A 17244-nucleotide genomic window follows, 5' to 3' on the forward strand; every position below is an offset into this window, starting at 1 on the left:
TAAAGCGTGTTTTTTTAGTTTTCATTAACTCAGAATCGAGATAAAATATCCAATTGTGAATCTAAACCATCCTCACTATTTGTGTGGCTATGAAACATGATTTTTTTTCTGCAATTAAAATTGTAATATACAAAAAGGGTATTGAAAATTGAAACAAATATGGCGACGCTATAAACTGTCAGGAACTTTATTTTTTTCTTACTCTCTACTTAGTTCCTTACAATAGCAAAACTTAATGGCTTCTAATAATGCGTTGCAATTTTTGCTTTTAAAGCGTGTTTTTTTTTAGTTTTTCTTAACTCAGAATCGAGATAAAATATCCAATTGTGAATCTAAACCATCCACGAATCCCCGTGAACTCACACACAAAATTTCATCAAAATCGGTCCAGCCGTCTAGGAGGAGTTCAGTGACATACACACGCACACAAGAAATATATATATAAAGATATATAATGATGAATTCATATCTTTCATTAATATAATGCAATTATTTACACATTATGTATTTAAGTTTAATCTGATACTGTGCTGGTATGCTAGATTGAAAAAAAAAAAATTATTATTGCCATTCCCTTTTCATACACTTTCCCGCATCATACACCATTTTTGTGCCCTCCGTTGAAAAGTGTATGACAGGGGTTCTACTGTACATCCAATTTCATTTAAAGTTTTGTTTTTGTAACTTTGCAAATTAAAAATTAAAAATAAAGGGGAGAAGGGGGGGGGGGGCACATTTCATAGTAAATTTTGTTTTTTACATCTCAGTATTTCTGAGATACCTTTACAATAGGTTTTTAAGACCTAAATTCTCAAAAAATTCAGTGGCTAAATCGAGAAATCTTCCATCTCGAATTGTTCTCAATGTTGTCAAGGTTCACATGTGACTAGCGAAAAGCAACATAGATGTATTTGTAATAAATAATGGTAAAACCACACTAACTTATATATATATAAAAATAAAAAATAAAAAAAACATTTTTCCTTGTAATGCACAAATTCCTCTGACTTTTCCTGGTTTTCCTTGCATGTAGTCACCTCGGGACATCAGTTATGGCCTGACCATTTGCTTCAAGAGATGATACAAAGGCTATATGGAACTCCTGGACAAAATCTAAGTGTTGCACAAAAAAGTCTTTGAAGATTTTCCATTACTTCAGCACACACAGGCCTAATTAAAAACTCATCACAGGCATTATTTGTGCTTTATATTCCAATTTTAAATGGCATACAAAAAGTGAGTTCTAAGTACTGCACATTTTTTTTTAAAGTTACAATCTCATATTGAAGTTGCAAATATTAAAAACTTAAGATTCAAATTTGTATTTTCAAAACTTTGCCCACTCAAATTGAGATTTAATTAAATAATGTAAAATCACAGATAAAGTTCTTACCTGTGTGCAGTAACTATCTCTGTGTTTCCATAGTCTACGTAGACAATCTTGGCCTGCAGGTCATCAAAAATGTCTACTATCATCGCTCGATACCACTGGCGGTCTTCAGTGTAGCACGCACAACAGGGCTGGCCTGTATGTTATTTAAAACACATTCAAAAGTAAACTGTTTAAAATTGTTATTTATTTTAACATTCACTTAGTCAACAAGTTAAAATTGCATCTTTTAAAAACTATCAAAGGATAGCTACAGTTTGAGAGATCACAGCAACACAAAAATTTAAGCCTCTGCTTGCCTTCATCTTAAACTCTTGATAATAAAAAAACTCTCAAACGTACAGAGTTTTTAGTATTTTATTACATGAGTTCAGACACCATGTGAGTGGTATATATTGGGACAAAATACCTTTTTTAACCCAAAAGTGACACAAGGATTTTTTCATGGCTAGAACATGAAAAATTCATATTTGTCTTGCTTTTAATGGTTAGTAGTTATACATGCTTACAGGCAGGACAACATAACCTGTTTAGAAATCTATGCTGTTAGGAATAAATAATGAGCTAATACCACAAAATGAAATAAATACAATTTTACACACACACATATGCACACACACACAAAACAGTGGCACACCAGCATGCATGTTTGCTTCTAAGTATGCACACAGCTATCAGCTTAACACCTTGCCTTGCTTTGTGCAGTTAGTCAAACACACATGATGTTTTATACCTAATTACAACATGCATACCTGATGAAACATCAACATTTCACTGTCTGTTTCCTTTTAAAAACTAAACACTTTTTTTTGTCAGATGTGGCATACTGCAGGTTTGTGATCATGTTTATGCTAATTTTTACATTTATGATAACTTTACAACTGACATTCTATATAATTTTAGTTGGGACAACTACTTGTTAAAATATTACAATCTCATTGATAAACAAAGTCTTGGTTCAAATTTTACTGCTTGGAAAAAAATAATTTTTAATAATGCCTGCTAAAATGCATTTTGTGCACCTGACCCATGTAATGTGTAATCTTGCCCATTAAAATTGTTTACATTGGTTCTGAAGCTAAGAGAGATGGGTTTATGTCAAGAGCACTGAACACGACAAAATTATGTCACCAAGGAATCATACATGATGCATTGTACCAAACTCCACCAAATTACGTAACATGCAATGTATGTAAAACTGCAGTTACATAAATTCTTTAAAGGCATGTAGATGCAAACTTAAGACACCAATTAAAAAAAAAATTATCACAGCTGCATGTTGCCTAATTCACAAAAGAATTACCAATAAACTATATAAAATTTTAACCAACCTATGAATGGAATATTCAGCACAGCTTGTTCTTGTGCTTCAATTTGCAGTATCCTTGTAAGCTCTTCGAACTGAGTCTTCATCTCTTTTAACTGCAAGCATATTAGAACCACAACTAATCATGAATATGTGATCATTGAATCATTAACTAATAACATAAATCATTAAGTTTATGCAATTTAAAGTAAATTTTTTGAAAGAATAAGAAAAAAATAAATGTGTACCACACTTAAAAAAATAATATAACTTGAATTCACTGAAAAGCAGAAAATGTGTTAGTCACCACTTTTCTTCAATTGTTAGTTCAGTTCCAGATCCTACAAACTGAGAAGATTCAAGCACACCGTTTTGACTTAATTGGTACACACATAGGACATAATTCAAATTATACTGTTGATTTTCATCAAACAATTACATACTTCCTGAAACTATTACTTTCGCAATATTTTCAATTAATCAGATTGTATACCTACCATGATGCAATTTTATTTCCAAACTTCTATCATGGTTTTAAACCTTGTTATGTACTTTACATTAAAATTGGATAGTTTGGATTAATTTAAAAAACCCTGCACCCACTACAGTGAAAGGTCTTTCATCCGGAAGCCCAGCACCATAGCCACGTCATTAGTGATTTTGATGGCTTACTGAACATCAATAAAGTTTTAATGGGAAAACTAAAGAAAAATTTACATACAATTCAACAGTATCTGCTATGTAGAAAGAAGAAAATATAAATGAGCATAGGTCTTCAAAAACTCATTATACCTCTAACATGTAAAATGTAGCTCGCTGGAAAATAGGAATCACTGTACTGAAGTTAAAGTTGAAAGTAATTATAAACTCAGGGCGAACTAAAAACGCAGGCAACCACAGTAATGCTACCTGGTGGCCTAAGAAAAAATTCTGCAATGTATAATTTTCTGACTATCATAATATTTGAAACATTTATCCTCCCGGATTTACAGATGCTTAAATCTCTCCTCTCACCTGAGAACCATCTTTACATACAATTGTACATACAAATTACGAATATAATCTACTCTTAAACTGTTTGAAACCAACACAGGTTATTTCTTGCATGATAAACCTCTACATGCGCACACATCAATGGTTAGTAAATGCTAAGATTGGGCTCACCTCTACAGTTTCAGTCTTTAATAATTGAAGCACAACTTCATTAATGGACAACATCGCCGTCACCTCAACCAAGAACTTATCCAGATCTGGCAGTTCCATAGCATGGTACGCAACACGGTCATCACCATCTTCAAACTCACTACCTGATCCATTCTGAAATACAAACAAGTAAATATAAAAAAACATAAGGTGGTAAATTAAATAAAATTCAAATATAAGAAAACCTACCACTAGATTCAGAGTGTAAATATGTGTACGCTAAAAATTTTCAGCCAACAAACAATTACAGTTACATCTCATTAATCCGGCATGTCCAGGACCATGCTGTGCTAGATTATTAAACATAAATATCAATATTGTTTTAACAAAAATACCAAAAGAAAAAAAATATAAACATGACACACATTAGCCTAATGTAATAAAACATATAAAACCTCAATGTTAAAATATTGATTGTCAAGTAATTTCTAATGGAAACATAGGACAATTTGTGAATGAAACAATTTATTTAAATACACAACTTCTGCCCAATAAAGTTCTACTTTAGAAGGGCATACCACAATATCTCTCATCGCTAGGCCTGTGTGAATATGAAAATGTTAGAATATAAATAATAATCTATTCATATTCAATTTGACCTCGAATACTAACACTTTGCAGTAATGAATATTAATTTACTTATAAATACTTAACATAAAATAGCTTGTGAGTTTGTCATATACCAACATTCAATACTGAGGTTAAGTCATTTGTGCGATATAAATACCCTTTTTTGATTTTTAATGGGACTTAATTATCAAAAACATGAACAATAAGCAAAAAACTGATTGAAAACCATAATATAGATGTTTATCTAGCATACTACACTGTTAATTGATACCAAAAAATATATTTATTATTGCAAAATTACGTGCCCGACATAAAGCTAGTCACATCTTTTACACACTGGTGAACCCTGCTCTTTTAGCAAATAGAAAATTAGCCATACGAATGTCCGATGGCTTAGTGGGAGATGACTTAAACCCAGTTCCATAGAAATGCTACCAAATTATTTTCTGGAGATCTACTTTATAAACATTTAATGATAACCATGACTTCATTGTTGCTGGCCAAGGCCCTGCGGCTAGCAGGCCCCTGCACTGGCCATTTTTTTACCAACACACATGTAGTAACACAAATTCTTAAGATAAATGAGCAAAACTTTTAAGTTCCAGGTTGGCTTAAAAACACTGCTTTCCCTGGAGACTAGGTATTCCATACCCCCAGGTAACGCTCTTCTCTAAAATATTACAGCCCTTGACAATATAGGGCCACACAGAATGGTCACTGTTACACCTACACACAGATTACCCAAAAATTAGTTACTAACCTAGCAAGAAAATTCATAGTACTTAGTTATTAACATGTATTTTTTTTTTTAAATTTGTGGAATCTATGTAGCTATGTGGCTGAAGTTCTTTGAAACTTTATGTATTTGAGATTAGTGGAGGTTGTGTGATGAGACATAAAACTTTGCAAAATATTGAGCAACATAATTAAAATATACACAAGGGGCACTGGAAGCAATCCCATTTACATTAATAGATAATTGTTGTTGATAAACATGTTCCATAATTTTTAGATAGTGCCAGAATTTTTTACGAGTTTTTATTGATGAAGTTTTTTACCCTTTAAGACCATTTATTTTATCTCATTTGATGAAATTTTTTTTTATATCTTAAACCTTGTGTTAGTTCCTTGAAAATCCAATATGGGTATTTTGAGACGCCTTTTAAATATTTTGGAATAAAAACATTAATGTTAACACATAAGAAATTAGTTAATCAACAAGGGCATTAATTTCAAAAGTATTAAAAAAGCCAGTGCATGTGATGTGTGTCCACCCCCCCCCCCCCCCCCCCCCCCCCCCCCACCGAGATATTGTAATATCTCTCTCTTGCCAGAGTCCTGATGCCCTGCCGACCCTGAGGGCAAGAACAGGGAACATGACTTGGTGACCTGGGTTTGACCCTCGCACCTGCCTCTTCCTCGCCGACACATTAATGGGGTGGGTTCTCAGTGGCTGCAATACCCTGAAACCTTGGACCACCAGGAAAACCGGCGACTGTAGATCTGCATCCTATAGTTGCCACGACCTGAACGTTTAGGTACTGCGCGAAATTTGTCCACTGGGAATACAGTCACACTTGAGAATGAGTCGGTCGGTCGGTCGGTCGGTCGGTCAGGAACACAGCACCAGTGCGAGCCTGAACGGCCAGGCATCAGCAGCCACCCCACCAGGCCTTAAACCCTACAGCAACAGGGAGGGGGAGTGAAGCGGATGGCCGAGGGGATCTCAAGACGTTACAACCCGCCACCTGACCGGCCCGACCCTATCAGAGGAGCAGCCATGACAGCAGCCAGCCAAGCCCCCACCAACCCCGCTCTCCTGTGGCGAAGTTGCTTACTGACTGCCACTCTTGGCAGGGATACACAGTTACTTTCGTGATCTGTGGGGACCCTGACCTACAAGTGCTACTATGTCAAGTGAAGTGTGGAAATAATGAGAATATGTATTTTCATGGAAACTTGTCACACATTACAATTTTTATTCTGCTGATATGTAAAAGGCACAACACAGTGTTGAAATAGAGCACCTAGTACTAAAATCTCTATAGTCTCATAATATATAATTTTTCATTTAAACTATATTAATCAATAATTTTATTGCTCACCTGTCACATGACACATGGAATACTGGTAACTAATCTTAATTAAACTCATTAATTGAACTAACTTATAATCCAAAATTGGAATTGAGGAAAGAATCAACATCAGGATAAGAATAGATGAAATGTCTATATTTTCACATCTTTAGTTCTGTCTCTGTAATTCAGATAAAAAAAAGTAAAAATTCTTAACACATTAAATAAATATTGTAATAATCAGCTTTCAGTTATTTACTAACATTTCCACAAAAAAATTCATTGCTACAATCACACCATGAAATTCAAGCAGACTTAGGACCAGAATTGTCTAGTATGGTAAAGGCCTGTACTCACCATCTTATTCTCTTCCTCAGTGATGATGTCGTACCAGTCCATGAGCGACTGGGGCTTGCGGCCCAGCTTGGACTCACTCTCGTCAATACCGTCACTGGTGGCACACTCGCCCGATACAGTCTTCTCTCCTGCTTCCACGGCCGTCGTCACGACATCACCTCCTCCCACTCGCTCCACTTCCTCCCCACAGGAATCCTCCGAGGCCACACAATCTTCTGCCTCAGAAGGTCCGACCCCTCCCGCCTCTGACTTGTCTCCCGGCAGCCGGGCTTCCTCCATCACAGGCATATCATCCCCTCGTGTATCCACTGCTGCCGTGCTCTCGGTCACTGCCACTGCCGTTCCTCCTGCTTCACTACATGCAACTTCACTTTGTCTTTCCTCTGCGGTGACAACCGTCTCCATGACAACATCCTCCTGGGCCTCGATGTAGACTGCATCGCTGCCGTCCGAGTCGGCCCCCTCGCTGGCGTACGTGAGAACACAGTACCGCATGTTCACCAGCAGCTGGTACAGGTCCAGGTTGCCCGGTCCAATGAGGGACATCTGCACACACACACCAGCAGCTTTCAAAACAATCCCACCTAACATCCTTGTGAAGTATTAATGAACAGAACTTCACGAAATTAAGTATAAAATATGGTAAATATAAATGAAAAAGAAGAAATACCTAAATGCACAAAGTGCCGTTTCACAAATTCTTAGTTTGCCAAAGCAAAATTTTGATCCACTTCTCCATAAAACAACCAACATTTATTTAAATAACAACAACTAAACACGTGGATGTCGATTTGAGGGATATTCAACTAATTTTGACTCATAATTAATAAGTTTAAGACTTAAGCAGGCCAAGATATATTAGAAATAAACACAGTAAACCATTGTTTCGAAAGTCCATGGTTTCCTAAACTCACTGCCCGAATGATTACGTACCATAGGCCCATTCCTACCCTAATGGCCCTGGTTTGTGATGTGTAAATTTCTATATAAAATAAATACAAGAAACTGGCCAGTTAAATTCAACCTGGAAATGGTAAAACTGTGAATGAGAAATAGTATTTCCATGTTATGTTTAATTTAGTTTGATTAGTTCAAAATGCTACCTCTAAATCAAAAGTATATTTTGCTTTTAAGTGATTTGATAAAATTTTTGAAGGGACAATTTTTATACATACATCTTAGTTGTTTTTGTGAAGACACAATAGCCTTATAACTAATGTGGCTATTTACAGACTTCATACCTTCTGTAATTTAGTTATATAAAATGTTCAATATTTTGTATTCTTATTTTATAGTCTGTAGAAGGGATTTGCGCGCTGAAATAGAAAGATTTAATAATTAAGAGAGAGCATTAATTATAAATGATTTAGTGTCTATTCTTTCAAAATTTCCTTTCACAAGCTCTGAAACTTTTTAGTGGATCATCTTATTATTATTATTAAATTACTATATTTGCAAGGAACTTGAATTAAAATAAATAAACCCTGGAAGATAGTCCTGTTTTACTGATTTTTCTAAAATCATTACAATGATTTCAACATTTCAAAAATAAACAATCAAACTGAAAATTATTTTTTGGATTGTTGTCAAATTATTTACTTCAAAGAAAACTTTATGCACTTCTCAACTGGAGATTTAAATAAACTTACATTATTATTTTAAAATCTTAGCAATATTGTCAAACTTGGAAAAAAAAAAATATTTTTTAAACTTTTATATCTAATAAAACAATAGAGATTTATCTGTCTTCTTTCAAAAAGTTTATTATAATCAAAAGATGCCCCTCCTTATCTGTGGTTGGAAATACTCAGGTCAGTAGCTGACTTCAGCTGGACATACATATAAGAAATTCGGGGAGAGCCGTCCATCGAAAGCACGAACTGACGGTGGATGTTAAAAAAATACTGTGGGTAGGTCAGTCGTCACACCATGACAATGACGGAGATGTCAATTTTTGCAAAAATGTAATCCAGGGAATGAAAGAAAGATGCACCATGTTGCATATTTAGAAAATAGCAAAGTCTGGGAGTACTCTCCCATTCATTTTGAGATCTCCATCCCAAAGTTATTGACAGATCACGAAAAACTTGGATCAACTCATGCACAGACAAAGTGTAGTGGAGACCAGTCAGGGAACAATTGCCTGCCTCATATGGGAACAATGGAAGGTACAAGTAGGAGGGGGGTCTTAGTTCCTAGCCCTTGCCACTAGAGGTCACAGGGGCCTTCACCGACGGGAGTCTAGAGGCATCAAGACCTGAGATTTGGGAGGAGGGAATTTGCCAGCAACAAAATGGCGGATGACACTGGGTACCAGGGAGAGGAGAGGGAAATCCTGCAGAAAAGTAAATCTGTGCCAAGCAAAGTCCTAATTTGCACAATATAAACCTCCGCTTGACATAGCTTCAGTGTGTCTGATATTGAGGTGTGCCCCATTTTCAAAAAGCACATTCTCACCATCAGCAGTTCCCCAGTTGTTGATGTTCTAAGCTTTACAAAGCACAACTTCTCCACGACAGTCAAGTGGATAAAGTCAAGAGTTTTGATTGGCCATAATCCATCATCTGACAACTGAAAGAAGAGAAAAAGTTTAAATTAAATGTGACTTGCAATAATGAAAAAGTACATGTACAAAAAAAAAATGCTTTCAATTAAAACACTTTTAATTTGAGTTTAGTAAATAGCTCCTTTAATTTTCCATTAAATGTAATGTTCGTCAATACAAAATGTTCATAAATATGAATAATAATTTTAATAAGGAGAATAGAAAAGGCCAGATTGTGCATGAATGACAATATAAAAAATAATAGAATCTGAATGACTTGACAGAATTCAATAGGGTTGTTTTGTCAGCTAGATATATTCATTACGGAGACACGAATTTAAGAAATAGTCAATACAGTGTATGGTTTTAATATGTAAAATGCAGGAAAGTGTAACATATGGGAAATGTATGAAATGTTATTTTTTTGCTCAGAAAACTGTAATATTATAAAAACTTAACACATACACATAATTATTCATTAAGAGTGTCTAAAGCATATCTGAATACAAGAATTATCATTAAAGTCCCATATAAACAGTCTGTAAAGAATATAGGTAAGCATACAATATATAACATACTTTCATAAAAACATCACATATTTGCAGGAATGTATTTACTTTTTTTTTTTGAAAGACCACTACACTCAGTTGCATATATTTCAATGATTTCGTAATTTTTAACAATTTTCTTCAGAGTTGAGACACCCATAACTTCTCAGCCAGTGAAACACGAGTACCTTTGTGCTCGTCCACACACTTTAAAATATTTATTTATTCATCAATTGAAAATGTTTTGAGTCTTTTGCATGCTGCCATCTTGATAAACTGATAATAATTGCTAGTTAACTCACAATAAAAGACAAAATTTTATGCTTATTTACATTTAAATTTGTTACAGACAATGTTATAATTAACGGACGTGGACAAAGATGAATACCGTAAGTATAAACTGTACATAATGCTGTATGTATGAACACTAGAACCTTGATTTAACGAAGCAGCAATTTTATAAATACATTGTTGGATGAACTGTATGGAAGCGCATAAAATACGAACAAAGAAACATTAAATTTTATATATTTGATCATTAATGCAAGATGCAACCTTTCCTATGTTCTAGTAATCAAATTTTTCCACAAATCACATACATGTAACATGTATTACCTATTACAGGAAACAAGTGTTTTTTAAAATAGGTACCCCAGTTATGTTAGTCACATTAATAACAATAAAAAAAAACCTCTTACTGTCATCAAAAGAAAGCATTCAATATGGTAACATTGTAAAACTTTCAAAAACTTTTTTTATGTCAATCAATATTACTTCACTCTAATGGCTTAGCAAAAAAACACACAATTTCTTGAAAACAAAACTGTTTATCACTAGTGCATGAACTTACAGGTGCAATGCCATATACTTTCGCTGAATGGCACTGCATAGGAATGTGGGTTAAGCATACATCCTTTCTAAGCTCTGAAGCTTTGCAGGTTTCAACATTGCCGTAGTCTACAAACATCACTTCCACGGTCATGTCTTCCTTTATCTACAACAAATAAGAAATTTGACTGGTAGTCACATGGTACATTTCAGGAAGTTCACATACCCTAAAGACAAACAGATATTTAACAGTCATTCACTCACATGGAATGTGTGGTAACCATTCTAAAATAATATCCAGACTTACAAACAATGATTTTTCTAAGTATATTTATATTAGAATTACAAATTATGTACACATACAGTTCAACCCCAATTTCCTTACAGTTCGTCTCTACTCGTATATTCTCTTCACTTATGAAATTACCACTTTTCCAATTTTTAAACAGCTAAATTTACTAAGATTTTTGTTAGAACAAATTCAAAATTTAATTATTTTTAGCAAAGTCTTCTTTTTATTAATGAAGTAGATTAGAGAAGAATGTTCAAGTTGTATCAAAAAGATGCTGGATTAACATTTATGTGTGCTGAACCAAATGAGCTTATATCTAAATAGTGCAACAAAATGTACTAACAGTTACTTTTTGCCTATTACTGCAAGCAAAGAGCAACTCAATACAATACCTACAATTAATTCTTTATAAACGTATGTTGGGCTGACACCAAGGTACTGCTTTTGTACCATTAAATAGTTACCAGGTCTGTACCGAACATTAATATGTTTTAGAAAGATTCTTTAAAATTGTTATTATGGTCACTTTACAAACATTCTCAGTGTCAGATATGCTGCATTAATAAAAAATGTTTTTAAACTTGGCTTTGTTTACAAATAAAACTGGGTCCAAAACATATGTTAATATTTTATTTAAGAAAAAAACTATATTATATACACAAATATGTATACATAAATACATACACATACACCAAGAGAACATAAAAGGTAGAAAAATAAATATTTCACAAATAGAAAATAACTCAAATGTTTAAAATCAGACCATTATCAAGTACTAACCGAAATAACTTTGCCACGATACCACTTCTTGTCCGAGTGATACAAGGCGACACATGTCTGTCCAGGTGACCAGTAAGAGTCACAAGGTTTAGGCTTTGAGTTGGCAAATCGAGAGTTCAGGCCATTACTAATCACTGTCAGCGTATCCTCTGAAAGAAAACCACAGAGTTTTGTCATATTCTCCAAGAAGTGCATGTTTTTACATGCAAACTAAGTTTTATGGCATTATGGATATATGTACTTCCTTTAGACTACAAAAGAAATGATCAAATGTTGTGAAATGTTTAAATATATACAGTGTTTACTCAGTTAAGTTGTTAGTAATTATCTAACATTGCAGGTTAATCCATCAGATAAAGAAATATTGAGTAAATCAAGGGGTGATTATTACTGAATGTTGATATTATTTTATTTGTCATATGCCCACCAACAGTTAAGGCTTTAGCGATGGGCACAAACAAATACAGACAAGAACAATACAATGGTACCAAAAGCAAGCAAGCTCTACCTGAGGGGAATCCACAACAGGTAGGCACATCCGCAAATGGCCAAAACACGTAAGGTGAATAAGTCCCATACTTGCTGCCAATCAACACACATTTGATGTGTAACTAACAACTGGTTTAGGATCTCAAATAATAATAATAATAATAATAATAATAATAATAATAATAATAATAATAATAATAATAATAAAAGCAATGCAGACTAACACTATCTGTGCCTGTGTTTTATCATCACTACCTTGCACAGGAAACGTTACAATATTCGTGAACTATTGGAACAAACAAACCACTCTAATAATTACAAAGCAACTCACCCTGCTGGCTGTGGTGGAAGTATATTTTGCAATTCATATCCACATACGTGGGAACGACCCAAATCTCGTAAGATGGCAAAGAGTTGGCAGGCAGCCAACTGTCGAATATTGGTGGAGAACTATCCTTATCCTGGATGTCGCTGGTATCATCCGAATCTGCGTCAGAGGCATGGGCCAGCATGCTGTCCGACAAGTCGGGCTTCTTCTTCCCAATTTGAACCTCTGCAGAAAATGCCAGCTGTTTAATCCTGCTGGTTAGTCCCTGCAAGGCTATTCTTAACAGTTCCACAAATAAGCAACAAACTGAAAAATCTATTTGGTTTATACTACTACACGAGGCTGCTCATAAAGAAAAAATTCTTAATGAAAAACACAGTTCCTGTGGCCAAACGTTGTGGCAGGTGAAAATTGTGAAAATAAACCCAGCTAAGATGACAAATTTTCCTTGCACTTACAGAAAACACTTGAAAAATATTCTGAGGTTGCAGGTATTTAGGTGTTAAGATCGCTTTCTGATTACTAATTTACAAGACACAAATACAATTTACTATTATTTAACGAAACACCAAATTATTATTCCACAGACAAACTAAAGACCATTCCAACAGTTTGTCCAATAAAATGTAAGAAAATGTACTAATCTAGCGTTGCCAGATATGATGTGAACGAGTGCAACAGTTCATTCACTGGTCACAATAATTAATGAGATATATTTATTTTGATTTGTCAGCTTTTCAGGTCGGGAGCAAAAAAATATCCTCTCTAGACCAGCGGTTCCCAAACGGTGGGTCGCGACCCACAAGTGGGTCGTGTGACGCGTTACAGGTGGGTCGCGTCTCGATCCTAAAACTATCAGAAACCGTTGAATAAACCATCAGAAAAAGATAAGAAAAATCGAAACAAATCGGAATTGTGCGCAAACACATATCTATTGTTAAATAAATAACTGTTTTACTACAACCGTTTTCCAAACAGAACACAAATTGTTTATCAATAATTAGAGACCTGTAAAATTCGCGATTTCAAATCCCTAAAGGATAGACTCAATGATCCTCTATGCACTCGTGCAATTTACATCTGCTGATTGGTTACCGACTCGTAACACCTGTTGACTGGAATTATCGTGATTCGCTAATTCTTCTGTTAAAGATTTTTCATTGGCCCAGAGTCCTTCAGATAAACTGTGGCCCAAACACTGAAGCAAAATAATGTCAAAAGTATTTGGACTCTATCCTATCGCGAAGTGAATCCGCGAATTTTACAGGTCTCTATCAATAATCAATCGATATCTTAAAAAAAGCATATATATATATATATATATATATATATATATATATATATATATATATATATCAATATTTGATGGTAAATTATATATACATAAGGAAGGGATACAATATGGTTTTTTTACTCCACCATGGACCGATAGACCGTGGCGGTATTCCTATAAGGAAAGGTGGGTCGCCAGCTGAAAAAGTTGGGGAACACTGCTCTAGACTACTGGCCCTGCTGTTATTGTATCTTAACTAAAATTTGTAAAAACGTGCATTATTTTACTTTTAAGTCAATTGGGTATTAAATAAATAAATGTTATCATGAGTGGCATCAGTTACTATGGATCAACAAAGCACACTTTAGTATTGTTGACAAGGGCACACTATTATTTATGCCAAAATACCGCCACGGTGGTGATTCACGTCACAAATCCTGTGAATCAGGTTGGCCACACAGTGCATACATGTTGTGCACATATAATTTATGCCCTTGCACGTATTTTACATCACATTTGTTTCTCTGGGACAAATCCCAACGGAGAAAACCCAGCATTCACAAGCTGGTCCCCAAAAACCTTCTTTTTCCTATAATCATCAGTGCTGGGCGCTTCAAACCAAAAAGGTTCAAAACGGGCGCGCCGCTGAAAAACTCACAAACGGCTGTTTCAAAATGGTCTTTAAAAATTCCAAATAAAAGTTTTGTTATTGAAAACCAACAATAAACCAGCTGTAATATAAATTCAGCAGCTCTGTACCACTGCACCAGCTTGTAAAAGATGGAAAAGATATTCAACTGATAAAAACTAAACATTATAAATTTTATGCATAAGCACAAAGTTACTTATGTTTTGCACTCGCTGAGAGGTTAGGCATGCCTATTTCAACTCTTGAACACAATTGTGAAAAATTGCAAAATCATTGAAGAAAATGCAGCCTAGTGTAGTGATAAAGTACTGTATTTCTATTAATACTATTCTATTCTTAATCTGTAAATGTCTGATTTTACTATCAATTTCTAATTGAAGTACATATGAAAGTACATACCAATGTATTTTTAGTGTATGTATGCTTATCTATACTCTATACAGAATGTAAATATAGTAATTTAATGTTAATTATTTTATTGAATACAGACATTCTTAATAAATATGTGTATATCAGAGTATGGTAAGCCTGTGTTAAGGTCATATATCACTTTCTCAGAGCAAAAAGTAATTTTTCATACATTTGACGTATTTTACAATTTCAAACACCCCCTTGGGTACTACCTTAATATGTTGAAAATAACTAGTCACATTTAAATTTTAAACATGCATATAAGAATTTCAGAGACAAACTGCAGTAAGTGGCCCTGGCAAGTGACATAAATTTATAACCCATTCCATCACTTTTTCTAGTTTTTAACAATTACTATTTACCTTAAAATTTGCATCACAAAACACTAAAACACAGGCCACATAAAATAAAACATCTAGCATTGACTTATATTTTGTAACAAAACCACAGATGGTATGTATAATTATGTTGTTGACGTTTCCGGCAATTTTTGCAGTTATATTGGAGTAGAGTTATTTTAAGTTTAATGAATTTTTAACAAGCTGTCCACACAAAGCTGTAATAAAATTTCTCTGAATCTCCCTGACCAAAATTACAAAATTCTTTGACTAATATTCTAAAATAATTTACCCAGGCAGAAATTTCTGAAAAAATAAAGAAAATCCAGCCTTCACTATCACTAACATAGCTGATCTAGTTCTCTCTCCACTTTCTTTATTTCAAACATAACCTTACACATGCCATTTTATAGAGATTAGATTATACACTAAAACACCATCTTGAGAAAAAAAAAAAAAAAAACTGGTTGTCTGTAAAGTCGGTTTACGGATGATAGTTTAACGTGACGCCATAACAAAACATTGATGAAATGATTGCATACTTTTATGAATAAAATTGAATCATTTTTATTTTAATAATAAAAGAAAAAATACTTGAAATTATACTAGTAATCAGATTTTTAAAATGTAAGAATAATTAACCTTTATTGCCGAAATTGTTGTTAAAATAAGCAATGAAAACCACATTAACTTTCCACTTCACTTTATAAACAGTTGATGAAACAGTTCACGTGTAGATGACTTGTAATTAATTTTAAAAACTGGCGTTTAGCTATAAAGTTTAAATATAATTATGAACAAGTTTTCATATAAATAAACTGTAATCAAATATCTATCATCAATTATATGAATCACCATAATTTTATAGTCAATTGTAACATAACCTATTATTACTGCATTCGCCGACAGCGTAACGGAACAATGAGCATAACGGGACACAGTGTAACGGAACAATGAGCATAACGGGACACAGCGTAATGGAACAATGTGCATAATGGGACACTTTTTCGTGCGTGCAGCCGGCGATCATCGATTTATTAGACGTCACGTCAAAAATATGCCTTTTTACAGCCTGGGTGATGGCAGACAGAAGTATGAAATTTTCCCTTAAATTATTAAAACTAGGGAATTTCCATGACTTCTCCAGGAAATTAAGTTAAATCCTGACTTTCCCTGAACAATGAAAACTTCCCTGTTTGTTTATGACTTTTCAGAAAATTGAAGCTATTTACGTATCAAAACATTTAGAAGGAAGTGTTCTACGGTAAGTCATTTATGTATAACACAAAAAGATTAGTATTTTGAAAAAAAAAAAAAAAAAGTTTTTTTTCTTGACTTTACATTTCTTCTGCTGCAGGCCAATACTGAAATACAGAAATACTGCTCTTTGCGCTATGCTTAGCAACATAAAATTGATACAACTCATATGTTGCTGTTCAACCAAACTTGTTGGTTGAAAAGATAAACATACTACGTACATACCTGTTTAAACAGTGTGAACATTACAAAAGTTGAAATAAATAAAAGTTATTTTTACAAATGTATCAATTACAAATGCATTGTATAGTTTAGAACAAGCACAAAGACTTTTAACTGAAACTTTCTCATAATTTAGACTTTTCTCTAATGGCCCCTTTAAGAGTCCAAGTATTTGTTTTTATCACTTGTGCAACTTTTTACACCCACCCTAAATTAAACTAAGTAAATATCTGTTGAAAATATTTGCAGCAGAACTACAAACGCAAGGGAAGTATCAAGTTAAAATTATTGAAATAGCTCTTTTTTAAATAAACAAATATATATACACACATATATATACATACATATATACACACACACACACATGCAGGCATACATACATA

The 17244-nt window shown here is 33.9% G+C and overlaps 1 protein-coding gene across 2 annotated transcripts in view; it reads right to left on the minus strand.

Moving 5' to 3' along the window:
* Window positions 1-17244, minus strand: part of LOC134542975 (RING finger protein 17) — a 233541-nt gene that overhangs the window by 10631 nt on the left and 205666 nt on the right. For both annotated transcript variants that reach the window (XM_063387612.1, XM_063387613.1), the window contains exons 24-31: window positions 12715-12936; window positions 11895-12043; window positions 10845-10988; window positions 9359-9472; window positions 6902-7447; window positions 3861-4013; window positions 2722-2812; window positions 1394-1526 (exon numbers count right to left, since the gene is read on the minus strand). In XM_063387612.1, the coding sequence (XP_063243682.1) occupies window positions 1394-1526; window positions 2722-2812; window positions 3861-4013; window positions 6902-7447; window positions 9359-9472; window positions 10845-10988; window positions 11895-12043; window positions 12715-12936 (1552 nt within the window). The remainder of the gene's footprint in view (window positions 1-1393; window positions 1527-2721; window positions 2813-3860; window positions 4014-6901; window positions 7448-9358; window positions 9473-10844; window positions 10989-11894; window positions 12044-12714; window positions 12937-17244) is intronic.

This window comes from Bacillus rossius (genome assembly GCF_032445375.1).
Source record: "Bacillus rossius redtenbacheri isolate Brsri chromosome 9 unlocalized genomic scaffold, Brsri_v3 Brsri_v3_scf9_2, whole genome shotgun sequence".
In the NCBI taxonomy this organism is placed as follows: Eukaryota; Metazoa; Arthropoda; class Insecta; order Phasmatodea; family Bacillidae; genus Bacillus; species Bacillus rossius.